Source organism: Odocoileus virginianus, chromosome 31, assembly GCF_023699985.2.
Source record: "Odocoileus virginianus isolate 20LAN1187 ecotype Illinois chromosome 31, Ovbor_1.2, whole genome shotgun sequence".
Classification (NCBI taxonomy): domain Eukaryota; kingdom Metazoa; phylum Chordata; class Mammalia; order Artiodactyla; family Cervidae; genus Odocoileus; species Odocoileus virginianus.
In genome coordinates, this window is record NC_069704.1 from 25,464,012 (window position 1) to 25,491,723 (window position 27,712).

A 27,712-nucleotide genomic window follows, 5' to 3' on the forward strand; every position below is an offset into this window, starting at 1 on the left:
ACTTCTGCCAGTGTCAAGAAACACCCTGCTGCTGGAGAGTTAAGAGAGTTTCCATCCAATTCAGAAGCCATTCCTGCAGCTGTCACTTCCTGTCAATATCCAAGCCAGTAAAATTGATGTGCTGCGTTTTGCAGCTCTCCTAGCTTGACTCAATTCAGAGTCTCACAGAAGGTTATCTTACCAGCAGAACTTACGTCAGGTCCAAAACTTAGTTCCTAGGGAGTCTAGGACAGGTAGTTTTTAGCATTTTGATCTCTAGGATAGAGTAGACAGAATTGCAGTGGGGGTTGAGGGAGTCAACCCATTTTACCCCCTACAATCTTATCTCTCTATTTCCTTCAAAAAGCATGTGGGTTCTCATGTCACACAGCCTGTGTAGAAAAAGCTCCAAGAGCTTGCCCAGTGCCTTTTCATCAGAAAGAAGGTGCCTTCTGTCTAGACCCACAGAAAGGCTTGGGAACAGCCTATGAAGGCCATGTCTGGGTAAGTGTCAATGTTCTGGGTTCCCATGAACTCTTAAAGAGTTTATTAATCACTTTTCAAAATGCATGTACAATATCTGTCAGAAGTATTTATGATATGTTATACAATATTACATTAAATTGAAAATATTTTTTGCATCCTAAGAATATGATTTCAGAACTAAGAGTCGCTGTCCCCAATAGGATATTTTCAAATTTCCCAAAGTTTTCTATTTAAACATTACCTTGCTGATGCTGGCTTGAACAAATGCTAAAATCTGTCCTAATGATGTGACTTTGACTTTCCAGTCAGCAATAATAACTTATGAGATTAAAAGTGAAAAAAATCTTCCTGAAAAATACTTAATATCTGAGGTGATTTTGGAGTTACCCAATTTGAATTTAATGTTACCTTAGAGGCAAAGCTATGACTGTTATTTGAATGAATTGCTTGTGTTAATTGAAATAGTATTTAATATATTTTTCACACACATGAATTATTTGGTAATCAAAAGACTTGCCTTGCTTTTAAATTTTAATCATGTTATGTCTTGGGTTCTAATCTTTTAACAAGAAAAGTGATAGATTTGTAACACATTTGTATTGTTTTAATTTTATATGTAATAATTGTGTAGTGTTTGATGTTCCAGCTTGGATTGCTTTTATTTGTTTCTTGAAAAATAAAAACTAAAGATTCCAAAGAAAGCAGGCATGAAAAAAGGATGGCAGAGGGCATTGGCCATAGTTTGTGACTTCAAACTCTTCCTATATGATATGAATGAAGAAGACTCAAAACCCAATGTTGTAGTGAGTCAAGTAATTGACATGAGGTAAGCTTTGAAAGGGAGAATGTTTTTATCAAAACAAGATCTGGAATAAAAATGGTTTCTGATATTCTTTTAGGTAGTGTTTTCACAACTTTACATTAAGTCCCCAATTTTCACCATTGCCATGAGGACTTTAAAAAAGATTTTTGCCTAAAGTTTGCATCATTACCTCTTAGGTGTGGATTATAACTGTGTAATATTTGTAAGAGTTTTTTTTAGTTAGAAGTTTATTTTTTTAGTTAGAAGTTTATTTTTTTAGTTAGAAGTTTATTTTTTTTTAGTTAGAAGTTTATTTGCATGTGTTTATAGCAGGACTTCCCTGTTAGCTCAGCAGTAAAGAATCTGCCAGCAATGAAGGAGCTGCACATTTGATCCCAGAGTCGGGAAGATCCCCTGGAGGAGAGCATGGCAACCCACTCCAGTATTCTTACCTGGAGAATCCCATGGACAGAGGAGCCTGGTGGACTACAGTCCACGGGGTCACAAAGAGTCGGACATGACTGAAGTGACTTAGCACAGAACAGCACATGTGCATAGCAGGAAAGGAAATACAATCTCAAAACCAAAAGTTCTTTACATTGAGATATTATTTATGTATTATAAAGTTCACCATTTAAAAATGTGCAATCCACTGGTTTTTAGTATATCACAAGCTGTAAAACCATCACCACAACCTAATGTTAGAGTTTCATCACATCAAAAAAAAAAAAAACCCTTATTAATTAGCAGTCATTCTACATTCACCACTGACCCCAGCCCCTGACAACCATTAACCTGTTTCCGTCTCTATGGATTTGCCTATTTTAAATTTTTATATAAATGAATCATAAAACATGTGGAATTTTGTGACTGGCTTCTTTCACTGAGCATAATTTTTCAAGTCTCACCCATGGAGCATGTATCAGGACTTCATTTTTCATGACTGATTCCCTTTGTCAGGTTGAGAAACTGGCCTTCTCTACCTGGTTTGTTGAGTCTTTTTATCTGGAAAGGTGTTGTTGGATATTGACAGATGGTTTCTTTTTTTTTTTTTTTTTCATTTATTTATTTATTTATTTTTTCTCTTTTTTTTTCCATTTATTTTTATTAGTTGGAGGCTAATCACTTTACAATATTGTAGTGGGTTTTGTCATACATTGACATGAATCAGCCATGGAGTTACATGAATTCCCCATCCCGAACCCCCTTCCACCTCCCTCTCCACCCGATTCCTCTGGGTCTTCCCAGTGCACCAGGCCTGAGCACTTGTCTTATGCATCCCACCTGGTCTGGTGATCTGTTTCACTATAGATAATATACACGCTGTTCTTTTGAAACATCCCACCCTCGCCTTCTCCCACAGAGTCCAAAAGTCTGTTTTGTACATCTGCGTCTCTTTTTCTGTTTTGCATATAAGGTTGTCATTACCATCTTTCTAAATTCCATATATATGCATTAGTATACTGTATTGGTCTTTATCTTTCTGGCTTACTTCGCTCTGTATAATGGGCTCCAGTTTCATCCATCTCATTAGAACTGATTCAAATGAATTCTTTTTAACGGCTGAGTGATATTCCATGGTGTACATGTACCACAGCTTCCTTATCCATTCATCTGCTGATGGGCATCTAGGTTGCTTCCATGTCCTGGCTATTATAAACAGTGCTGCGATGAACATTGGGGTGCACGTGTCTCTTTCAGATCTGGTTTCCTTGGTGTGTATGCCCAGAAGTGGTATTGCTGGGTCATATGGCAGTTCTATTTCCAGTTTTTTAAGAAATCTCCACACTGTTTTCCATAGTGGCTGTACCAGTTTGCATTCCCACCAACAGTGTAAGAGGGTTCCCTTTTCTCCACACCCTCTCCAGCATTTATTGCTTGTAGACTTTTGGATAGCAGCCATCCTGACTGGCGTATAATGGTACCTCATTGTGGTTTTGATTTGCATTTCTCTGATAATGAGTGATGTTGAGCATCTTTTCATGTGTTTTTTAGCCATCTGTATGTCTTCCTTGGAGAAATGTCTGTTTAGTTCTTGGGCCCATTTTTGGATTGGGTCATTTATTTTTCTGGAGTTGAGCTAGAGGAGTTGCTTGTATATTTTTGAGATTAATCCTTTGTCTGTTGCTTCGTTTGCTATTATTTTCTCCCAATCTGAGGGCTGTCTTTTCACCTTGCTTATAGTTTTCTTTGTTGTGCAAAAGCTTTTAAGTTTCATTAGGTCCCATTTATTTTTGCTTTTGTTTCTAATATTCTGGGATGTGGGTCATAGAGGATCCTGCTGTGATTTATGTTGGAGATGACATGATCCTCTACATAGAAAACCCTAAAGACTCTACCAGAAAATTACTAGAGCTAATCAATGAATACAGTAAAGTTGCAGGATATAAAATTAACACACAGAAATCTCTTGCATTCCTATACACTAACAATGAGAAAACAGAAAGAGAAATTAAGGAAACAACACCATTCACCATTGCAACAAAAAGAATAAAATACTTAGGAGTATATCTACCTAAAGAAACAAAAGACTTATACATAGAAAACCATAAATCACTGATGAAAGAAATCAAAGAGGACACAAACAGATGGAGAAATATACCGTGTTCATGGATTGGAAGAATCAATATTGTCAAAATGGCTATACTACCCAAAGCAATCTATAGATTCAATGCAATCCCTATTAAGCTACCAACGGTATTTTTCACAGAACTAGAACAAATAATTTCACAATTTGTATGGAAATACAAAAAACCTCGAATAGCCAAAGTAACCTTGAGAAAGAAGAATGGAACTGGAGGAATCAACCTGCCTGACTTCAGACTCTACTACAAAGCCACAGTCATCAAGACAGTATGGTACTGGCACAAAGACAGAAATATAGATCAATGGAACAGAATAGAAAGCCCAGAGATAAATCCACGAACCTATGGTCACCTTATCTTCGACAAAGGAGGCAAGGATATACAATGGAAAAAAGACAACCTCTTTAACAAGTGGTGTTGGGAAAACTGGTCCACCACCTGTAAAAGAATGAAACTAGAACACTTTCTAACACCATACACAAAAATAAACTCAAAATGGATTAAAGATCTAAATGTAAGACCAGAAACTATAAAACTGCTAGAGGAGAACATAGGCAAAACACTCTCCTTATGCTTCTTTTTAATTTCTGGAAGATCAGAAGTAATGTACCTACTTTATTTTTCTTTCTTATTTTAATTTTGAGTTTAGTAATTTGAAGCTTCCCTGATTTTTTCTTGGGTGTTTAGCTAAAAGTTTGTCAATTTTGTTTGGTTTTCTTCATTTTCTCTTATTTTTATACTATATGTTTTATTAATTTACACTCTGAAATTTGTATCTCCTTCATTCTGTTTCATCTGTGTTTAGTTTGCTCTTCTTTTCCTAGTTTCTTAAGATGGGAAGTTAGGTTATAAATTGATTTGAGATTTTCACTGAATTATTTTTTTCTACCCTGTCTTCTCTCCTTTCTTTCTGGAACTTCTATTAAACATATTTTAGCATTCTTTAGGTTTCCCCAAAGACTCCAATGCTCTGTTCATTGTTCTTCATTCTTTTTTCTTTCTTTTCCTCAGATTGGATAGTATTATTTGTCCTATCGCCAAGTTCAGTGGTTCTTCTTTCTACCTGCTCAGATCTGTTGTTGAGCCCTTCTTGTAAATTTTTCATTTCAGTTGTACTCTTCAACCTCAGAATTTCTGTTTGGCTCTTTTTTTATAATTTGTATTTCCTGTTTGTTGAGTCATCATTATCATGCTTTTATTTATTTCTTTAGGCATGGAGTCATTTAGGTCTTCAAATGTATTTAAAATAGCTGATTTAAATCTTTGTTTGGTAAATCTAACGTCTGGCATTCCTCAGAGATGCTCTTTTTCCTTGTGTATTGGTCATACTTTTGTGCTTCCTTGCAATACTATATATATATGTATATATATATAACATTTCAGATAATACCACTGTTAACTCTGGTTATCAAATTATACCTCTTCTCCAGAATTCGTTATTGTTGTTTGTTGTAGTTGTTTGCTTGTTCACTGACTTTCTTCAACTAATCTGTAAAGTCTTTATTCTTAGTCATATACGGTTACTGAAGTTTCCCCTTTGTTAACTTGGTAGTCAGCTAATGATTTTACAGAGATTTCTTTAAACATTTGGAACCGATGAATCTCCTAGACTTTGTCAAAGGGCTCTGTGTGCAAACGGGAGCACTTCTTCAACACTCAGCCAGGCAGTTTACAACACTTTCTACTTGTGCAAATGCTCAAGAACATTGTAAGAAATAATGGCTGAAAGCCTCCAAAGTCTGATGAAAACCATTTATATGCACATCCAATGTCAGAGGTGAGAATTTGTGTCCGTCTCTGGTCTTTCCGGAGCATATACATAACCCTAAGTATGTTCACAGTTCTATGCGTGTGCATGATGATCAAGATTCTTAGCAATATGTCAGAGATTCTCAGAACCCTTATGGATATCTCAGTTTCTGTCTTTTCCTTTTAAGATTTTTGGTTAATATATAATTCTTGTCTGACTGCTAAGTACTGGGTAGACAGCTATGCAGTTAAAATACTTGTATGAAATTGCTTTCTTTAAGGTGCACCTTGGGGAATAGACTTTTCCCATGGAGAGCTCTGAATCAAGTCATACACCAGCTCCTTTCTCCTCCTTTCTCCTCTTTCCAGCTTCCTTAGGTGTCCAGTGACTTCTAGGATGTACTGTGAACACAGATGTCCATTTTTCAAGTCCAGTGAGGAGCTGGAAAGAGAGCATAGCGCTCGGGCAAGTTAATCTACCACAAAGCTCATAATTCTTACCAAGGTTCAGTTGATTTTCTAAAAAATTTATTCTTCTCAGGTTGCCACAAAACTTGGTTAATTTATAAGTTCTGCAAAGGTTGTTTCTGATGAATTTTGATAGTTTTCTCATTTTTTTTTATGAAGGAGAGAACATTCAGAGACCCTTACTTTGCTGTTTTTTACTTCACTCCAGACACTGTTTAAGTGTTTAATAAAAAATACTTAATCAGTGAAATTATAGCAAGAGTATCCTGTTCAGGAAAAGGCAATATATTCTTTGCTCCCCCTGACTTTTCTGAATCTTTTTGGGTCCTCTATACTTTCCTTTTAGTATCTCAGAGCATCTGTCCTTGGCCTTCTTTCCTTCCTTTTCTGCATACTCCCTGGGTGGTTCCTTCACTTCCTATGGTTCCAGGTAATGAGCAACTTGTTCATATTATTCCTTTATATTTCTTTACCAGGTGTAACCTGTACTGTGATGGCTGTATGGTTGCTCAGCCTGAATTTTCTGCTTATCACAGATTCTGTGGGTCTGTGTATTCATCCTATCTTATTTTGATTCCTTAGCAACAAGCACTTTGCTATATTCTTTACCTCAGCTAATAGTTTTGTCAGAAATTTTGTAGTACATTGAATAACTGATACAGCAAAGTAGATAATCTTGAAGGTGACTTTAGTAAGGTTAGTCTGGAAGTAGATTTTTAATCAAAAGCTAATTTAGGAGTGTGTGTGTGTGTGTGTGTGTGTGTGTGTGTGTGTGTGTGTGTTTATGTTTGATGCTGGGCACAGGGAAAATGAAAGCAGTGCTGGAGCCAAGAAGTCCAGTCTGCAACTGTCCAGCCTTCAGATCAGATGAGAGTCTGCATTAAAATGGTGGCTGCAGGAATTACCAAATAAAAATGGGTGCAGGAAATATTACTGAAGTTACCTCATGGGACATGGTGAGTGGCAGAAAAAAGAAAGATGAAGAAAATAGTAACAATACCAGATGGTACTGAGGTTTGTAAGTCATCAAGACTGAAAAACTGAGGGTCACATTGACAGATGTAAGGGTGTCCAAGATGGGGGATGATAGCATTAGGGGAAGGAAATGAGTTTGTTCAAAGTGTGGCAGAAGTAGAAAATTATCAAGTGAGCTGGATCAAACAGACTTCTACTTTCAACCGAGATGGAGTAACAAGGGCCATATTTATATTTAACCTTTCCTCTGAAATAACAAGAAAAAAATGATTTAAGGTGCTAAACATCAGACAATGAAGGGAAACAAGTGAGGTGAGCTCTATACTTGCCCTAGGTTACTGCTTTGTGAGAGTTGCCAGTACATAAAATGGGAATTCCAGGTGAACACCCTGTACTGAAGTGATATAACTGAGAGTCCAGAGGGGCCCAGGGTCCTGAGTTGACAGGACAGAGTGTCAGAGACGAGAAAGAAGGAGAGGGAGAGGGAGAAGGAGAGGAAAAGGGTTTGACTGAGATCATTCACTAGCTCTGCAAGGCCCTACAGAGGATCTGGCTTGATTCAGCAAGATATTGATCAGCAAATGCATGTGAGGAAAACTTCAAAATGTTAGTAACTAGAATTCAATATTATGTAAAAATTATTTTGCATCTTGAGCAAATGTAGTGTATCTCAATAAGGCCTGTTTACATTAAAAAATCAATGTATTTTATCATATAAACAAATGGAAACAATCATGTCAATAGATACAATAAAGACATTTGATGAAATGTGTTTATATATTCTTGATGGACACTTAGAAGGGAGTTTCTTCATCCTGATAAAGGACACCTATGAAAATCCCAAAGCTGACATCATAGTTAGTGGCAAAAGAGTGAATACTTTCTCCATAAGATCAGAAAAAAGACAAAAATATTTGATCTCACCATTCTTAGTTAACACTGTATTAGATATCCAAGCCAGGGAAGGAAAAAAATACAAAATACTTCCAGGTTGGAAAGAAGGAAGGACAATTATTCATAGACAAAATAAGTATCTATGCAGAAAATTCAATGTAGTCTAAAAAATACTTTTAGAACTAATAAAGGAATTTATCAAGTTTGCAGGATACTTGATCAATATACTAAAATAAATTGCACTTCTTTATACTAGCAATAAAGAATCAGAAATCAAAAATAAATAAATAATACCATTTGCAATAACATCAAAATATTAAATACTTAGATATAAATCTGGCAAATGTTATATAAGACTTGTATACTGAAAACTATAAAATATTGATGAGAGAAATTAATGAAGACTTAAATAAATGGAGAGAGACACTGTGTTCATGCATTGAAAAACTCAGTATTTAAAAAATGTGAGTGTCCCCAAAGTTGATCTATAGTTCCACACAGTCTTAATCAAAATCCCAGTAGGCTTCTTAATTCTTTTTGTAGAAAGTTACAAGCTTCAATCCAAATCCTAGAGTACACTAATGAAAATAAAAACAAAAATAAACAAATTTATTTTTTATAAATAAAAAAATTTATTTTTTATAAAATAAAATTTATATAAAAATTTATTTTCTATAAACAAAACCTAATCAAACTTTAAAGATTTTGCATAGCAAAGGAAGCCATAAACAAAAGAAAAGACAACCCTCAAAATGGGAGAAAATATTTGTAAGTGAAGCAACCAAGAAGGGATTAATCTCTAAAATATGCAAATAGCTCATGCAGCTCAACAACCCAATCAAAAAATGGACAGAAGATCTAAAGAGATATTTCTCCAAAGAAGACATACAGATGGTTTAAAAACATGTGAAAAAGATGCTCAACATCACTAATGGTTAGTGAAAAACAAATCAGAGCTACAATAAGGTATCACCTCACACCATTCAGAATGGCCACCACAGAAAAATCTGCAAACAATAAATGCTGGAGTGTATGGAGAGAAGGGAACCCGTATACACTGCTGGTGGAAACAGTATGGAGAGAACAGTATGGAGGTTCCTCTAAAAACTAAAAATAGAGCCACCATATGATCCAGGAATTCCACTCCTGGGCATATTGTTGTTGTTGGTTAGTCACTAACCAAGTTGTGTCCAACTCTGAGATCCTATGGACTATAGCATGTCAGGCTTTCCTGTCCTTCACTGTCTCCTGGAGTTGGCTTAAACTAACGTCCACTGAGTCAATGATGCCATCCAACCATCTCATCCTCTGTCACCCCCTCCTCTTCCTGCCTTCCATCTTTCCCAGCATTAGGGTCTTTTCCAGTGAGTCAGCTCTTTGCATCAGGTGGTCAAAGTATTGGAGCTTCAGCATCAGTCCTTCCAATGAATATTCAGGACTGATTTCCTTTATGATGGACTGGTTGGATCTCCTTGCAGCTCAAGGGACTCTCAAGAGTCTTCTCCAACACCACAGCTCAAAAGCATCAATATTCGGTGCTCAACTTTATTTATGATCCAAATTTCACATCCATACATGACCACCAGATAAACCATAGTGCTCACTAGACAGACCTTTGTTGGCAAAGTAATGTCTCTGCTTTTTAATATGCTGTCTAGGTTGGTCATAACTTTTCTTCCAAGGAGCAAATGTCTTTTAATTTCACAGCTGCAATCACCATCTACAGTGATTTTGGAGCCCCAAAAAATAAAGTCTCTCACTGTTTCCATTGTTCCCCCATCTATTTCCCATGAAGTGATGGGACCAGATGCTATGATCTTTGTTTTCTGAATGTTGAGGTTTAAGCCAACTTTTTCACTCTCTTCTTTCACTTTCATCAAGAGGCTCTTTAGTTCTTCTCCACTTTCTGCCATAAGGGTGGTGTCATCTGCATATCTGAGGTTATTGATATTCCTCCCGGCAATCTTGATTCAAGCCTGTGCTTCATCCAGCCCAGCATTTCACATGATGTACTCTGCATATAAGTTAAATAAGCAGGGTGACAATATATAGCCTAGACATATTCCTTTTTTGATTTTGAACCAGTCTGTTTTTCCATGTCCAGTTCTAACTATTGCTTCCTGACCTTCATACAGATTTCTCAGGAGGTCGGTCAGGTGGTCTGGTATTCCCATCTCTTTCAGAATTTTCCACAGTTTATTGTGATCCACACAGTCAAAGGCTTTGACATAGTCAATAAAGCAGAAATAGATGTTTTTCTGGAACTCTTGCTTTTTTGATGATCCAGCGGATGTTGGCAATTTGATCTCTGGTTCCTCTGCCTTTTCTAAAACCAGCTTGAACATCTGGAAGTTCATGGTTCACATACTGTTGAAGCCTGGCTTGGAGAATTTTGAGCATTACTTTACTAGCATGTGAGATGAGTGCAATTGTGCAATAGTTTGAACATTTTTGGCATTGCTTTTCTTTGGGATTGGAATGAAAACATATACACTACTATATATAAAATAGATAACTAATAAGGACTGACTGTATAGCCCAGGGAACTCTATTCAATATTCTATGGAAAAAGAATCTAAAACAGAGTGAACATATGTATAAGTAAAAAAATTTATTGGAGAGTGTTTAATATAAAAAAAGAAATCGACAAGTTGATTCTAAAATTCATAGGGAAATGCAGAAGAGCTAGAAAAGTCAAAACAATTTTGAAATAAAGAACAAATTAATAAATATACCCAACTATATAGAATATATATAATATACATTAAAAACATATATTTATAATATATGTGTAACATATATATATGTAAATATATTTATATATTTTCTATTCTGTTACTTTAATATGTACAGTATTTTCAACATCTTATAATAGCTACCAACAAATGGTATGAGATTTTAGATATCCATATATTTAAAAATTAACTTTGATCTATACTTATTTCCATGTATAATAATTAACTCAAAATATATGATAGAACTAAATGTAAAACCTAAAGCTATAATGTACTTAGAAGTAAACTTAGGAGAAAGCCTTTCTGATCTTGTATAAGACAAATAATTTTTAGATATAACATCAAAGCACAACAGGCAAAATTTTAAAATTGATAAATTGGATTTCATCAAAATTTAGAACTTCTGCTCTTTGAAATACACTGTTAAGAGAAGTAATAGAAACTGTGGACTGGTGGCAAATCAAATATCTGAAAAAGAACTTACATATCAAATATATAAAAATATTCTTTAAACTCAACAATAAGAAAATAGCTCAATTTTTAAAAAGGGCAAAGAATTTGGAAAGATACTTCAATAGAGAAGATGATACATATGTCAAATAAGCACATTAACAGATGCTCAATGTCATAATTATTATGGCAATTCATAAAACAACCATGAGATATCACTTTACATCCATAAGAAAAGCTAAAATTAAAGACTATTTCAAGTATTGGAGGACTTAGATGTGGAAGACCTAAATCTCTCATACATTGCTTTGTAAATCATATAATCACTTTGAAAAATAAATATTTAAAAAGTTAAATGCACACCTAATATGTAAAAGAGGAGAGTGAAAAAGTTGGCTTAAAGTTAAACATTCAGAAAACAAAGATCATGGCATCTGGTCCCATCACTTCCTGGCAAATAGATGGAGAAACAGTGGAAACAGTGGCGGATTTTATTTTTGGGGGCTCCAAAATCACTGCAGATGGTGACTGCAGCCATGAAATAAAAAGATGCTTACTCCTTGGAAAAAAATTATGACCAACCTAGACAGCATATTAAAAAGCAGAAATGTTAGTTTGCCAACAAAGGTCCATCTAGTCAAGGCTATGGTTTTTCCAGTAGTCATGTATGGATGTGAGAGTTGGACTATAAAGAAAGCTGAGCACCTAAGAATTGATGCTTTTGAACTGTGGTGTTGGAGAAGACTCTTGCGAGTCCCTTGGACTGCAAGTAGATCCAACCAGTCCATCCTAAAGGAAATCAGTCCTGAATGATCACTGGAAGGACTGATGCTGAAGCTGAAACTCCAGTACTTTGGCCACCTGATGCAAAGAGCTGACTCATTTGAAAAGACCCTGATACTGGGAAAGACTGAAGGCGAGAGGAGAAAGGGACGACAGAGGATGAGATGGTTGGACAGCATCACCGACTCAATCGACATCGACATGAGTTTGAGTAAACTCTGGGAGATGGTGATGGACAGGGAGGCCTGGCGTGCTGTGGTTCACGGGGTCACAAAGAGTCGGACACTACTGAGCGACTGAACTGAAGTGAATATATATAATCTAGTCATTCTACTCCTAGGTATTTCCCCAAGAGAACACATATGTCCACAAAGACAGACATGAACATTCATAACACCTTTATTTAAAACATCCCAAATTTGAAATAAGCCAAATGTTCATTAGTGGGTGAATGGATACACTGTGGCATATCCATACAATGAAATATTATTCATCAATATATAGAAATGAAGTATTCATCCATGCAGCAACACTAATGCATCTCAAAGTTATTATGCTAAGAAAAAGTCAGACAAAAAGAATATATAGTGTACCTTTCCATTTCTATAAGGTGCTAGAATATGCAAATTAATCTAGAGTGACAGGAAGCAGATCAGTGGGGGAGTGAGGAGGAGTTCCAAGGAGGGAGAAGGGTAAGAGTTACACAGCTGTTCCAAGAAACTTGGGGTTGATGGGTACATTCATTATCTCCACTGTGGTGATGATCTCACAGGTGTATACATAAATCTAAACTTATCTAATTGTCTACTTTAAATGTGTGCAGTTTATTACATGCCAAGGGTATCTCAGTAACATTGACAAAATACACAAGCAAGCTGATCTGAGCGCATATGGCCCATACTCTAGGGCCAGTGGCTTTGCAGTCGGACATGTGCTCCTTTCTTAGTTCCCTGTGAATAGGGAGTCACAGGGAGTTGACTCCCCCATGAACAGCCCAGAGTTGACTTGGGTTTTCTGATAATGTGTAACTGGCTTAGAACTGCTGTTACAATATTTTGATCACTGTCAGTTCCTACGAAAAAGAATGTTAAAAGTCAGGGAAATTAAGTTTGAGGATTATGTTTATGTATCATTGTACTCACTTTCAGACAATTCTACTCACTCCCAGAGTCTTGCTTTTCCTGCAGGGATGGAGCTTTTTCTGTCAGTTCAGTCTGGCCCTCTGATTTTGTTCCTGCAAGGAGAAAGGAAATGCCTCGTATGTTTAAGGTAATTGTCCATGCTGCTGTTGGATTCCTTATACATTTTGTTTCATCCCTTTCTTTTCTGTTCATAGGGGTCAAGCCTCCTTGGGCTGGTAAAGGTATTAGTACTTGGAGGTTAAGATTTTAGAAGGGCTGTGGAATTGTTCCCCACTCCATCCCACTTGCCACAAGAAATCTAGCCCCCTAAGTCTTATTCAAACATACTATAAATAGGTTTTTGCAAGTATCACAGTCTTTCATCCTACACTTAAACTTAAGATTTAAAATACAAATATTCCGCAGGGTGTCCATTCACTCCACACTAAGGCAATCAGACAGATGTGATTCATAGCTGAAAACAGGGAAAGCTTACAAAACAGAACAGTGCTGGGGCAGAGGATGTGAAAGAAGAAGGGGAAACAATGACAGAGGAAGAGTGATAATATTCTTCCAGGTCAAGTGTACAGGGAGGTCAGTTCATGGACCTGCAGTAACATGAGTATGCAGCTTCTAAAACCATAGTCACTTTGTAAAATAAGTCTTCTCTGAGGCAACATTTTGAAGCCATAATTCAGATTCAAATCAAGAGAACACAATGGAAAAATTGGGGGAAGATGTTATTTTGTAATCTAAAAAATAGACACTCTGCTCTTTAAAACTCATGTAAAAATTAAAGTGATTCTGGAATGGGTACAATAAGGTGACAGAAAGAGCAAAGGTTTCTTATTCCCTTGAGACCCTGGTGGTTAGTCAGCCTAGAAATCTTGGCCTTAACAAAGGCCACACAAGAGTATTCTTAGTTCCTTAACACAAAGATAGACATTTATTTCGATGTTATTCAACCACCAAGAGCCCCTACAAAGATCTGGCTATTTGGAACTGACTTAGAGTGGTATCTTATTACATCACTGATGCTTACTTGATGACCACAAAAGAAAGTTGTATATAGAAATGTAGACTTTAAGCTTAATTATACAACTTAAAATTTAAATTTGATTTGCCATTTAATACGTTGGCCACTTGATGCGAAGAGATGACTCATTGGAAAAGACCCTGATGCTGGGAAAGATTGAGGGCAGGAGGAGAAGGGGACGACAGAGGATGAGATGGTTGGATGGCATCACCCACTCAATGGACATGGGTTTGGGTGGACTCCGGGAGTTGGTGATGGGCAGGGAGGCCTGGCGTGCTGTGGTTCATGGGGTCGCAAAGAGTCGGACATGACTGAGCGACTGAACTGACTGACTGAGTAACGATATAAATTATAGACATGTAGCAGTCAGGAAAGCATGAGTGTTTCTGAATATTTCTAATGTAACAACAAAAAACTACTGAGCATTCTGTAGCATCACAATTGATTGTGATGATTGCAATTGCGCAAAGAATTGCCATTTCAGAGATAATCTAAAGGTGCAAAGGTGTGTGTTAGAACTGAAGAAATAGAGGCTCAGAGTGGAGGTTCTGGCATCAGATTGCCTGCATTCTACCCAGCCGTGCTCTTGTTCTCGCACCCATAAAATGGAGAGAAGAGTCCTAACTACCCACTGAGTTTTCTGTGAGGATTCATTCAATTGGCACATGTAAATTTCTTAGAGCAGTTCCTGGTACGGCGACAATGAAAGTGAAGGTGTTAGTCACTAGGCATGTCGGACTCTTTGCCACGACCCCATGGACTGTAGCCAGTCCATAGAATTCTCCAGGCAAGAATACCAGAGTGGGTTGCCATTTCCTCCTCCAGGGAATCTTCCCAACCCAGGAATCGAACCCATGTCTCCTGCATTGCAGGCAGATTCTTTACACTCTGAGCCACCAGGAAATAAATAGTAGTTATTTTCATTTGATGAAGTAAAAGATCTTAGGTCGTCAGATAACACTGGTGGTTTTATGAGGATCAAAATAGAAGTGATTCTGACATTTTCCTTCTGGCCTGGCTCTGAAGGCTTACATCACCTATTTTACTACTAGGAAGAGGGTAATATTATTTGAAGTGTCATTTACCAGTTGTGAGTGTAGTGGAAAAATGCTAGACAGGCTGGCATAGAGAATGTCTGCTTTCTTATAACCTAGATATTCCTTACATCATTCTAGGTCACAGCTTTCCAGCTCTCAGCACCTAGTAATAGATATTCAATCCCAATCTTAGCAGATAGCGAGAATAAGAAGAGTGAGTGGGTGGGCGTGCTGAGTGAATTGCACAAGATATTGAGAAAAAGTCATTCCAGAGACCGGTCAATCTATGTTCTGAAAGAGGCTTACGACAGCAATCTACCCCTGATCAAAACCACCCAGACAGCTGCAATCATAGGTATGGATTTACAACATTATCCTGCTAGGTTCACACCCCTCACCACATCCCAGTGTCGAAATCTGAAAACGTTAACTTTATCCACAACTCATTTGTCAGCAAAACCTGATTGAATGAAGCTCTATGGGTGGCAGGGGGTGGGGGTGAGGGGAGAGGTCCTTCTTCCTCCATCCCATGGCTATTCATCAGATTCTCTGCAAAAATATATTTGATTATATTATGGTTCTCTGCCTAAAGGGGGTGTTTCTTTAATCTACAGCTATACCTTTTCAAGTCTGAAAAATTCTTAGTTTCCAAATACATCTGGCCCCAAACAGACAAGGATGTGACCCTGTGTGTAACTGTGAACTACTTACCTTGAGGGCAGAGACTGTCCTTCAAATCCCAACACCCAATACTCAGTAAATAAATGAAAAGCAAAGGAATCAATGAATGAATTGCCGAGATTGATAATGAAAGTTTTATCAGTAAGCAAGAATACTTGCCTTTCTTAAACAGCATATTTCTGCATTAGATAATGGTGACAATAAGAGCCACTTAGCTATTGCCTCCTTGGTGACATGGAGCTAGTTACTAAGTTTTTACATGTTAAATGCAGATAATTCTAGTTTTTCAGTTATGAAGAGGATTAAATGAACTTGTATATGTTAAGTTCTGTGCTCTGTGTTCAAAGTCTTCACTTACTGTGGTATCTGCATTTTTTAGTTCTCACTGTGTTCTGATACACACGCCCGTGCTTTTGTAGCTCAAGTCACGGTCATTGACAAATTATTTTATGAAATTTTTTCATTTGTGAAACACCACTTATAGCAAATCTGGAAGTATATCATTACTTAACTATTATGCTTTCTTCAAGTATTCATAAAGATTACCTTATAAAATGATCGTTCTATTGAGAAAAACCATGTTTTATAATGCTTACTTGTGTAATCTGAAGGAATCATAGTACAAATTATTGGTTCTTGTGTTTCTTTTCATTGAATATTTCTAATTATATATTTAATTTGACTTCTAAAATTTTTCAACATTGATAAATTGATTCACTTAGTTTGCCCCCAAATTCCTTGATGTTTTTGTTTATGTGTCAAATATAGATCACAAAAGAATTGCTCTGGGAAATGAAGAAGGGTTATTTGTTGTCCACGTTATCATAGATGGTAAGGAGAGTCTTTAATGTTCTGGAATAACTTTAAAGTTTAATAATAATATATCAAATTTGTTCTCTTTTGTCCACATCTGGTTTGATGTGTTTTCAAGTCACAGGATGACTCGCCTACTTTCAGAGATCCATAATACTCCAGAGTTCAAACATGTTTTTCAAAAATTTCTTATTGGAGTATAACTGACTTACAATGTTGTGTTAGTTTCAGGTGTACTGTGAAGTGATTCAATTACACCTATTCATCCTTTTTCAGATTATTTACCCATGTAATTATTACAGAATATGAATAGAATTCCCTGTGCTATACAGTAGGCCCTTGTTAATTATTTTATGTGTAGTAGGGAGTCCATATATATTCACAAGGGATTTTACCTAATAAGTGTGCTGTAAGAACTTAATGTACCATCTTCTAGTTCATGCATGGAGGAAAACACTTCTGCTTGAATGCCCCTTCCCTCACTAGTTCATTGGCACCATGAAGAGTAACAACATACATTTAATATTTCCCAGATAAGACAGCAGAATTCTCTGTTTGTTTTGTTTGTTTTTGTTTGGTTCTCATAGTTGCTTGAAGGAGAAATGGGTGAATAGCTGAAATGAAGAGGAGCTATTCTAATGTAGCTGTTCTCGTGAATGTCTTGCATTCAAATGATAAGTTAGATAAAGGAGAACCTGCATTTGAAAGACATAGCTATTCTCCATGAAAGGCGTCCCAGTCCTGGTGAGGAGACCCGTGAAAGGTCACCAGGGGCCAGCGTGAGAGCAGGGCCTTGTGTCTTTTTGTTCAGCCCTGTATCCATGCACTTAAAAGTGCCCGGCACATAGTAATCACTCAACAAATACTTGTGCGATAAAGGAATCAAATTAGTGCCAGGAAAAAAGAGGACAGTGTTGTTTTTCTTTTTTTTCCCTGAAGAAGCAGTTCGGAATTTCCTGGCCATCCAGTGGTTAGGACTTAGCGCTTTCATTGCCAAGACCCTAAGTTCTATCCCTGGTGATATCTAGATCCCTCAAGCCTTGCAGCAAGGCAAAAAAAAAGAAAGACAGAAAAGCAGCATATTTCTATTCGTCAGACACTAAGGGATGTTTGCCTTGCTATCTGAAATATCAGGATTAAGTTGAGTGCTTTATTATGCTAATTTTGTGATTAAGGTAATTAAATTATCTCTGGAATAATTATGTTTTTAACATATAATTTTTTACCTCTTCTTTTGCTATCCTTTTTTGTCCTCAAATCTATCCTCTAAGTTTATGTCTGTGATTTTATTAGAATATGACTTAAACCCAATGGAGTAATAATTGGAAAGAATTTAAAAATACAAAAACATTCTTTTGCACAGCAAAGGAAACCATCAATAAAAGGTAAAAGCAGCCTACCAAATGGGAGAAAATATTTGCAAATCATAGCTTATAAGGGGTTAATATCCAAAATACATAAAGAATTTGTGCAACTCGATAGCAAAAAAGCTAAGTAATCTGATTAAAAAATGGGCAGAAGATCTGAATAGATATTTTCCCAAAGAAGACATACAGATGGCCAACAGGTACAAGAAAGGTGCTCAAGACCACTAGGAGAATGAAAATCACAGCCATAATAAGATATCATCCCACACCTGTTAACATGGCTATTATTAAAAAGCCAAGAAATAACAAATATTGGTGAGGATGTGGAGAAAAGAGAACCTTTGTACTCTGTTGTTGGTAATGTATATTGCTATGGGCATATGGAAAACAGTATTGAAGTTCCTCAAAAATTAAAAATAAAACCACTGTATGATCCAACAGCTTCACTTCTGTATATTTTATCTAACAAAACAAAAGCACTAACTCAAAAACATATCTGTACCTCCATGTTCATTGCAGCATTATTTGTACTAGTCAAGATATAAAAACAACCTAAATGTTTACCAACAGATGAGCAGATAAAGATGTGAGATATACATACATATAAATATATTCAAGGGATTAAATCTGACAGAGTGCCTGAAGAACTATGGACAGAGGTTTGAAACATTGTATAGGAGGCGATGATCAAACCATCCCCAAGAAAACAAAATGCAAAAAGGCAAAATGGTTGTCTAAGGAGGCCTTACAAATAGCTGAGAAAAGAAGAGACGTGAAAGGCAACGGAGAAAAGGAAAGATATACCTATCTGAATGCAGAGTTCCAAAAAATAGCAAGGAGAGATAAGAAAGCCTTCCTCAGTGATCAATGCAAAGAAATAGAAGAAAACAATAGAATGGGAAAGACTAGAGATCTCTTCAAGAAAATTAGAGATACCAAGGGTACATTTCATGCAAAGATGGGCACAATAAAGGACAGAAATGGTATGAACCTAACAGAAGCAGAAGATATTAAGAAGAGGTGGCAAGAATACACAGAAGAACTGTACAAAAAAGATCTTCATGACCCAGATAACCATGATGGTGTGATCACTCACTTAGAGCCAGACATCCTGGAGTGCAAAGTCAAGTGGGCCTTAGGAAGCATCACTATGAACAAAGCTAGTGAAGGTGATGGAATTCCAGTTGAGCTATTTCAAATCCTAAAAGATGATGCTGTGAAAGTGCTACACTCAATATGCCAGCATATTTGGAAAACTCAGCAGTGGTCACAGGATTGGAAAAGGTCAGCTTTCATTCCAATCTCAAAGAAAGACAATGCCAAAGAATGCTCAAACTACCACACAATTGCACTCATCTCACATGCTAGTAAAGTAATGCTCAAAATTCTCCAAGTCAGTCTTCAATAGTACATGAACTGTGAACTTCCAGATGTTCAAGCTGGATTTAGAAAAGGCAGAGGAACCAGAGATCAAATTGTTAACATCTGTTGGATCATAGAAAAAGCAACAGAATTCCAGAAAAAAAATCTGCCTCATTGGCTACACTAAAGTTTTTGATTGTGTGGATCACAACACACTGTGGAAAATTCTGAAAGAGATGGGAATACCAGGCCACCTTACCTGCCTCCTGAGAAGTCTGTATCCAGGTCAAGAAGCAACAGTTAGAACCAGAGGTGAAACAATGGACTGGTTCCAAATTGGAAAAGGAGTATGTCAAGGCTGTATATTGTTACCCTGCTTATTTAACTTATATGCATAGTACATCATAAGAAATGCTGCACTGGATGAAGCACAATCTGGAATCAAGATTGCTGGGAGAAATATCAATAGCTTCACATATGCAGATGACACCACCCTTATGGCAGAAAGTGAAGAGAAACTAAACAGCCTGTTGATGAAGGTGAAAGAGGAGAGTGAAAAAGCTGGCTTAAAACTCAACATTCAAAAAACAAAGATCATGGCATCTGAATCCATCACTTCATGGCAAATAGATGGGGAAACAATGGAAACAGTGACAGACTTTATTTTCTTGGGCCCCAAAATCACTGCAGAGGGGGTGACTGCAGCCTTGAAATTAAAAGACGTTTGTTCCTTGGAAGAAAAGCTATGACCAACCTAGACAGCATATTAAAAAGCAGAGACATTAGTTTGCCAACAAAAGTTTGTATAGTCAGAGCTTTGGTTTTTCCAGTAGTCATGTATGGATATGAGAGTTGGACCATAAAGTAGGCTGAGTGTCAAAGAATTGATGTTTTGAACTGTGGTGTTGAAGAAGACTCTTCAGAATCCTTTGGACTGCAAGGAGATTAAAGCAGTGAATCCTAAAGGAAATCAGTCCTGAATATTAATTGGAAGGACTGATGCTGAAGCTGAAGCTCCAGTACTTTGGGCACCTGATGTGAAGAGCTGACTCATTAGAAAAGACTCTGATGCTGGGAAAGATAGAAGGCAGGAGGAGAAGGGGACGACAGAGGATGAGATGGTTGGATGGCATCAGCAACTCAATGGACATGAGTTTGAGCAAGCTCTGGGAGTTGGTGAAGGACAGGGAAGCCTGGCGTGCTGCAGTCCGTGGGGTCACAGAGTTGGACATGACTGAGCAACTGAACAATAACAATTATATATATTTAATTCAGCCATAAGAAAGAAAGAACTCTATTTTCAACAGTATGAATGAACATCGAGGATGTTACTCAAAGTGAAAAAAGTCAGACAAAGAAAGATAAATAGCATATGATCTCACTTATGTGGAATCTAAACACAAACACATTCACAGATACAGAGAACAACTGAGGTTGTTGGAGGTGGGGATAATGGGCAAAATGGGTGAGGGGGTTTTAAAGGTGTGAACTGCCTATCATCAATAAGTCTTGGGTATGTCATGTACAGGCAAGTGGCTATGGTTAGTAATATGCATATTTGAAAATTGCTAAGAAAGTTTATTGCAAAAAATTTTTTTTATTAGTTTATTTTAATTGGAGGCTAATCACTTTACAATATTGTGGTGTGTTTTGCCATACATTGACATGAATCAGCCACAGGTGTACATGTGTCCCCCCCGTTCTGAACTCCCCTTCCACTCCCCCTCCCCATCCCATCCCTCTGGGTTGTCCCAGTGCACCAGCTTTGAGTGCCCTGTTGCATGCATTGAACTTGGACTGGTGATCTATTTCACATGTGGTAATATACATACTTCAATGCTATTCTCTCAAATCATCCCACCCTCGCCTTCTGTTCTTTATATCTGTGTCTCTTTTGCTGTCTCTCATATAGGGTCATCATTACCAATCTTTCTAAATTCCATATATATGCATTAATATACTGTATTGGTGTTTTTCTTTCTGACTTACTTCAGTCTGTATAATAGGCTCCAGTTTCATCCACATCGTTAGAACTGATTCAACTGCATTCTTTTTAATAGCTGAGTAATATTCCATTGTGTATGCGTACCACAGCTTTCTTATCCATTCATCTGCTGATAGACATCTAGGTTACTTCCATGTCCTAGCTATTGTAAACAGTGTACACTGGGGTACACGTGTCTCTTTCAATTCTTGTTTCCTCAGTGTGTATGCCCAGCAGTGGGATTGCTGGGTTGTATGGTTTTTCTAGTTTTTTAAGGAATCTCCACACTGTTCTCCATAGTGGCTGTACTAGTTTGCATTCCCACCAACAGTGTAAGAGGGTTCCCTTTTCTCCACACCCTCTTCAGCATTTATTGTTTGTAGACTGCAAAAGTTTTTATTACAAGAAAAAAATTATAATTATATACGGTGTTGGCTATTGACTAGATTTATTTTGGTGACCATTTCTCAATACATACAAATATTGAATCATGATGTTGTACACCTGAAACTAATATATTGTTATATGTCCAATATACCTCACTAAAGAGATTTTTTTTAAATAAGAAAACATTTCCAATTTGAAGGAGAACTTGCCATTTTATTTGTAGAGAAACTAGTCAAGTTAGTGACATTAAGAAGATTTATTAGATCAGTTTTATTAGGACCTTTCTTAATTGCTTTGGGTGAAATTTGGAGAACTTTTGAAATAAGTAAATACAAATTATTTTGAATTTGAAAATGACTTACAAATATGTTTAAATGTGTAGAAATTATTCGTGTCGGTGACATAAAGAAGATTCACCAAATTGAGCTTATCCCCCATGGCCAGATGGTCGCAGTGATCTCAGGGCGAAGTCACCACGTGCAGCTATTTCCCATGTCAGTTCTGGATGGAGGAAAGACTGGTAGTCACAAGCTGGCGGAAACCAAAGGCTGCCACACCATGACTTCTGGAACAGTGTGCCAAGGGGCCCACACATGCCTCTGTGTGGCTAGGAAAAGCCAAGTCTTCTGTTACGAGCTGTTTCAGAGCAATAAAATTTCTCACAGAAAATATAAAGAACTCCAGATCCCAACCACTGTCCAGTGGATGGGCATCTTCAGTGAACAGCTCTGTGTAGGATTTCAGTCAGGATTCCTCAGATTCCCCTTGAGGAGAGAAGGCGTTCCATACAGGATGCTGCACTTCCATGACCCTACACTGTCCTTTATCGCTCATCAACCAGTGGATGCTCTCTGTGCAGTTGAGATCTCTAGTATTGAGTATCTGTTATGTTTCAAGAGCATCGGAATTTACACTGACAGCAGGGGCCTCAGATCTAGGCCAGTTGAACTGATGTGGCCAGCACCTCCAACTTATTGCTGTAAGGCTTTCTTATGATTTATTTTCTTGTCTCTCTGTACCTTTCTGTCCTTGCTGTTACAGTTTTATATCCTATGACTAAATATTGTTAATGACAGTTTTAATTTTTGAAAGCATCACTGAAGATTTTTCCGAAGTTGTCTATGTCTTTTCAAGTAGAAGAGCTCTAAAGAAGTTATGTCTAATCAAACGTGTGAAATAACAGCCTTTAATGCTTACTATATTCATTGGATAACTTACCTTGAATATACTCTTAACCCAAGTTGTTGCTTTTTGTAAGATCCTAAGTAGATGTCCTCATGGTCACTTAAAATCACATAAGCATTAACTAACTGTTAGAATACAGTTAGAATATAACTGTTAGAAATAGTTACTAAGTAAATTACTTTTTGCCTTTTGGGTTTGGCTTATGTAAAGTCTACATAGAATGTTCAAATAATTTTATATTAAATGATTTTAAATATTTAAATTAAAATAAAATAATTTTAGCTTATTTGATATTTTATTGATGCAGGCTATCATTTTATAATTTTAATACAACTTTCTTATTCACTTAGAGCATAGTAATTGAGCACTTAATATAAACAACTTGGTATGCTAAAGGCTAAGGGCACAATATTAAACCTGGTAAAACAGACAGAGTGAATCCTTATGGAGATTATAATCATGGTATGAGATCAATAATTAAGCAATGCTGTGATAGGGAGTACAGTATTCTATAGGAGCATGCAGGTGGAAAGCTTAATCTAAACTAGTGAGTCTGGGAAGGTCAGCTAAAAAATTGAGTCATTTTTATCTTTCAACACTTTAAAAATGTCATTCTACTGTTTTCTAACATCCATCATTTCTGATGAGAAATCAACTGTTTTTATTATTCATTGATTTTACTCCCCACATATACTTTTCTAATCTTATGCCATACTCTTTCAGTGAGCTGACATGGTTTAGGATTCATAGATTTTGAAAAGTTATGAAATTACTTAATAATGCTGCTATTAGATGAAGGCATTAGAAAGATCATTGTCAGATTTTACGCATGTGTTTTAATCTACAATTTGACACATGTGCATCATTTGTTTGCCATTTTAATTTATGTTAATCCTGTTTATTAAAAAAGATTTTGAGGCAGCTACTATATAATAATTAAAATATTATTGAGGGATTCTCTTTGGTTTCCAGTCTGAAGTTTAAGAAAAACTTTAAGAAAAAGTGTATTTGGGCTTAGCAGATATAATTAATCATGAATACGGTATGACTCCATGTACATAACGTTTTTGAAATGACAAAATTTTAGAAATGGAGTAAGAGATTAAGGAAGGAGAGGAAGATGGAAAGGAAGTGGGTGGGATTATAAAAGTGCATCATGGGAGATCCTTGGAACTATTCTGTATCTTGTGGTGGTGGACACATAAACCTATACAAGTGGTAAAATTGTATGTATATGACACATACACATACATGTGCACGAGTGCTAGTAAAACTGGGGAAATCTGCTTAAGATAGATAGGTCAGCTCTATCATTGTCAATATGCTAGTTCTGCAAAATGTTACATTAGGGAAAACTGGCAGAATGTGCAAGAGATCTTTCTGTGTTATTTATTACAATTGCATGTGAATTTATAATTATTCTAATATAAAATTCTAATTGAAAAATGAATCCTGAAGCCCACCCTTGCTGTCACCTCCTCCCCTTCTCCCAGGTTACAATGCCCCATATCTCTCAGTGTACAGTGAAAACGCAGTGGACATCTTTGATGTGAACACCATGGACTGGATGCAGACCATCCCCCTCAAGAAGGTGACTCGACATTGAGATCATGTGACTGATGAATTACTGACTGAATATGGAAACTCAGTTGTGCATTTGCTGGACTTTCTAATGTGTACTTGGTAATTTAGAGGCTTAGCTAAGACTAAAAATAACCAACAGAAACCAAATTGGTTAATTTCATTACTAGTACAAGAACTCTCTTGTGATATTTAGTTGCATTATATAAAGTAGGATTTTCATGATATAAATGTGTGCTGTTTATTTACATAGATAAAATATGCATATTTGGGGCTTCCGAGGTGACTCAGTGGGTAAAGAATCCACCTGCTGTGCAGGAGATGCAGGCAGATGCAAGTTCAGTCCCCAGGTTGGAAAGATCATCTGGAGGAGGGCATAGCAGCCCACTCCAGTATTCTTGCCTGGAGAATCCCATGGACAGAGGAGCCTGGTGGGCAACAGTTCATAGGGTTGCAAAGAGTCAAACACGACTGAAGTGACTGAGCACACACATGCATATTTTATATCATACAATACAGATATTACTTCCCACTTTCACTTTAGTCACTTGTATTTATCACTAATTTTCACTTAGTATAATTTTGCATCCTGTGAAGGAAAATTTTACTGGCAGAAAAAGGAATAGTATATAACCAAAACTGTGCTTCAGCTCTGATTTTCTATTAGAATTTCAGATTCATAATAAAATAAAAATTTTGTATCTATACTGTAAATAATTTAAAGTATACATTAAGATTTTAAAGTAAAAACACTGCTATTTTGTTAAGAGAAGCCCGTGTTTGAAGATTTAAGAATAATTAATTCTGACATATGTGGAGTATACATAGCTTGAGCCATCAAAAAGGAAGTTTATATAGGAAAGGATGAAGGAAGTATTCACAATTATATGTGAGATTTTGCCCCACTTTAAACAATATCAGCAGCAACAAAAACTTTTGTCAGTACTGTCCCACTACATAAAAAATTAAAATATACTTTTCCAGCATTCTGAATGTGAACAAGTCACACTTAGTTTGATAGAATGAATTCACAAGATAGATGCATCTTCTCAGGAAAATCTTTTAGTTACTAATATAATAAGTGTCAAAAAGTTAATAGAAGAATGAAGTACATATATCTATTTAAGTTAGTAATATTCGGTTTTTTTAATCTGTAATATTCATGTTTCTGAAATTTTATCAGTATGCCTTTGTAACACCATCTGTTTCCTTTAACTGGTTTTTTTGAGACTAGGTTACTCTGAGGGGTCAATGTAAACAGAATATATTTATTCTTAATTCTTTATATGTAAGCAAGTAGCCATATAACTTAATTTTTAAAAAGCATTCACTGACATGGTAATCTTTTTTTATTATTATTTTAGGTTCGACCCTTGAATAGTGAAGGATCCCTAAATATTTTTCTTTTGGAGACAATTAGATTAATATATTTCAAAAATAAGACAAGTAAGAAACAACTTCTTCTTAGTAAAACTTCTAAGAAACCGTGTCTCTAGCTGAATGCCCCAAGTCGCAGAGCCAGTGAGTGGAGAGAGTCTGACGTGAATGTCTGTGCCCTTTACACACAGTCTTGGGATGTGCTCCCGGCAACGTATTTCTCTTTCATCCTCACATAGCAGTAGAGATAAAAACATTTACTTGTTGCACACTCCGGCTATTTTTAAAGCAGGACTGCTGGTTGCACATAAACACCTGGAAATACTAATCAACCATTTGAACGCTCACTTGTGAAGAGCCATTCATTTCCCAGCAGGCTCTGCGACCAGACGTGCGTCAGCTTTAGCGCACAGCTGGGAAGCAGTCCTAGTCCGCGCGTCACCCGCTCGCTCTTCTCCCGCCCACGTCAGAAACAGCAGCAGATTTGAAGTGTGAGACCAGTCATAGGGGTTCATTTCTCTGTCTTTTTTCTTATTTAATTTATAGGATGGAATATCTAGCACAGCAGAGGATTAGTTTGTTGTGACTGCCATAGACTGAGTGGCTTAAACCACAGAAATATATTGTCTCACAGTCCTGGCGACCAGAATCAGAGATTAGGGTGTCAGCAGGGCTGGTTCCTCTTCAGGGCTGTAAGAAAAGACCTTATCCGTGTGTCTCTGCTAACTTCTGGTGACTTGCCAGGAGTCTGTTCCTTGGCTTTCAGATACGTCACCCTTGACATGGGCCTTCACCTTCATGTGGCGTACTCCCTCGTGCTTGTCTGCGTCCAAATCTCCTCTTTTTGTAAGGACACAATCAGATTAGGTCCCACCCCCATGATTTCATCTTAATCATCTGCAAAGATCTTAATTGGAAATAAGGTATATCACATTCAGCTGCGAGGGTGGGGGGGTGGTGGTGATTAGGATGACGTCTTCTAGGGGAACACCATTTAACCCATAGAAGCACTCTTATTTTCTTTTTGGAGTCTTAAGACAGTTTTGAGGGTTTCTGGGTGACAGTTTATTGACTTCTAGATATGAAGGGCTGAAACAGAGTAAGTCCTAGATTCTTAGGGTACATCCTTCCCCAAAGATCAGAAGAAGCAACAAGCAGAGACTGACTCTTACCTCCAGAAGAAGGGAAGTGGGGTCCCCTTACTCCACCTCAGTACCTTTTCCTCCTGCAGGGAGCCTCAGAAATGCTTTGCTAAGTTACAGTCATTATAATTGTTTTCAGCATAAAAGACTATTTTGATATCCTTTAGCCACAAGAATCTGGTAGGAGAAAAACAAAGTGAAAAGACACCAACTTGATTGCCCTCTCCTTCCAGTGAAATGATGTCATTTTGTAGATAAAAGTCACAATAGATCTCTTTTTAAGTATTGCTTACCTCAAACATTAAATTCTCTTCATTAATGCTCTGTTACTATTCTTGAGAAATTTGCCATGTTCATCCACTATGAACTTTAAGAAATCAGAGCAATATGATATTTGTGCAGTTCATTAACAGTTGTGAAATTAACAAGAGAAAATGTGAGATTAATGGATGGGATCTCTTAACACTTTTAAAAATGACATTGTTTTGTTTTAAAATATGTGTAGATGGAGAGGAGCTGGTATCTTCTGAAACACCAGATAATCAAGAGAAGCAAATGGTTCAGCACCTTAGCAGCAAGCGGCGTTATTCCTTCAGGGTTCCCAGAGCAAAAGCAATGCTACCAAAGGGGTTGTGATGACCGTCTCTTCACACATGGTCCAGAGAGACTACTCGGGGACCATGTGATATTTGATGTGATTTGGAAGAAAAGGAAATAAATCTGTGAAACTCGG

At 36.9% G+C, this 27,712-nt stretch overlaps 1 protein-coding gene across 5 annotated transcripts in view; it reads left to right on the forward strand.

Annotated features, from left to right (window-relative positions):
• The window catches only part of LOC110137546 (serine/threonine-protein kinase MRCK alpha-like), a 62,645-nt gene extending 34,933 nt beyond the window's left edge, over positions 1-27,712 (forward strand). For 2 of the 5 annotated variants that reach the window (XM_020893975.2, XM_070459422.1), the window contains 9 exons: positions 347-483; positions 1,155-1,291; positions 13,094-13,175; positions 15,239-15,455; positions 16,550-16,612; positions 22,077-22,673; positions 24,373-24,470; positions 25,825-25,906; positions 27,485-27,712. In XM_020893975.2, the coding sequence (XP_020749634.2) occupies positions 347-483; positions 1,155-1,291; positions 13,094-13,175; positions 15,239-15,455; positions 16,550-16,612; positions 22,077-22,673; positions 24,373-24,470; positions 25,825-25,906; positions 27,485-27,615 (1,544 nt within the window). In that variant the 3' untranslated portion in view covers positions 27,616-27,712. The remainder of the gene's footprint in view (positions 1-346; positions 484-1,154; positions 1,292-13,093; positions 13,176-15,238; positions 15,456-16,549; positions 16,613-22,076; positions 22,674-24,372; positions 24,471-25,824; positions 25,907-27,484) is intronic. The other 3 variants (XM_020893976.2, XM_020893979.2, XM_020893977.2) reach the window with 3 other exon arrangements.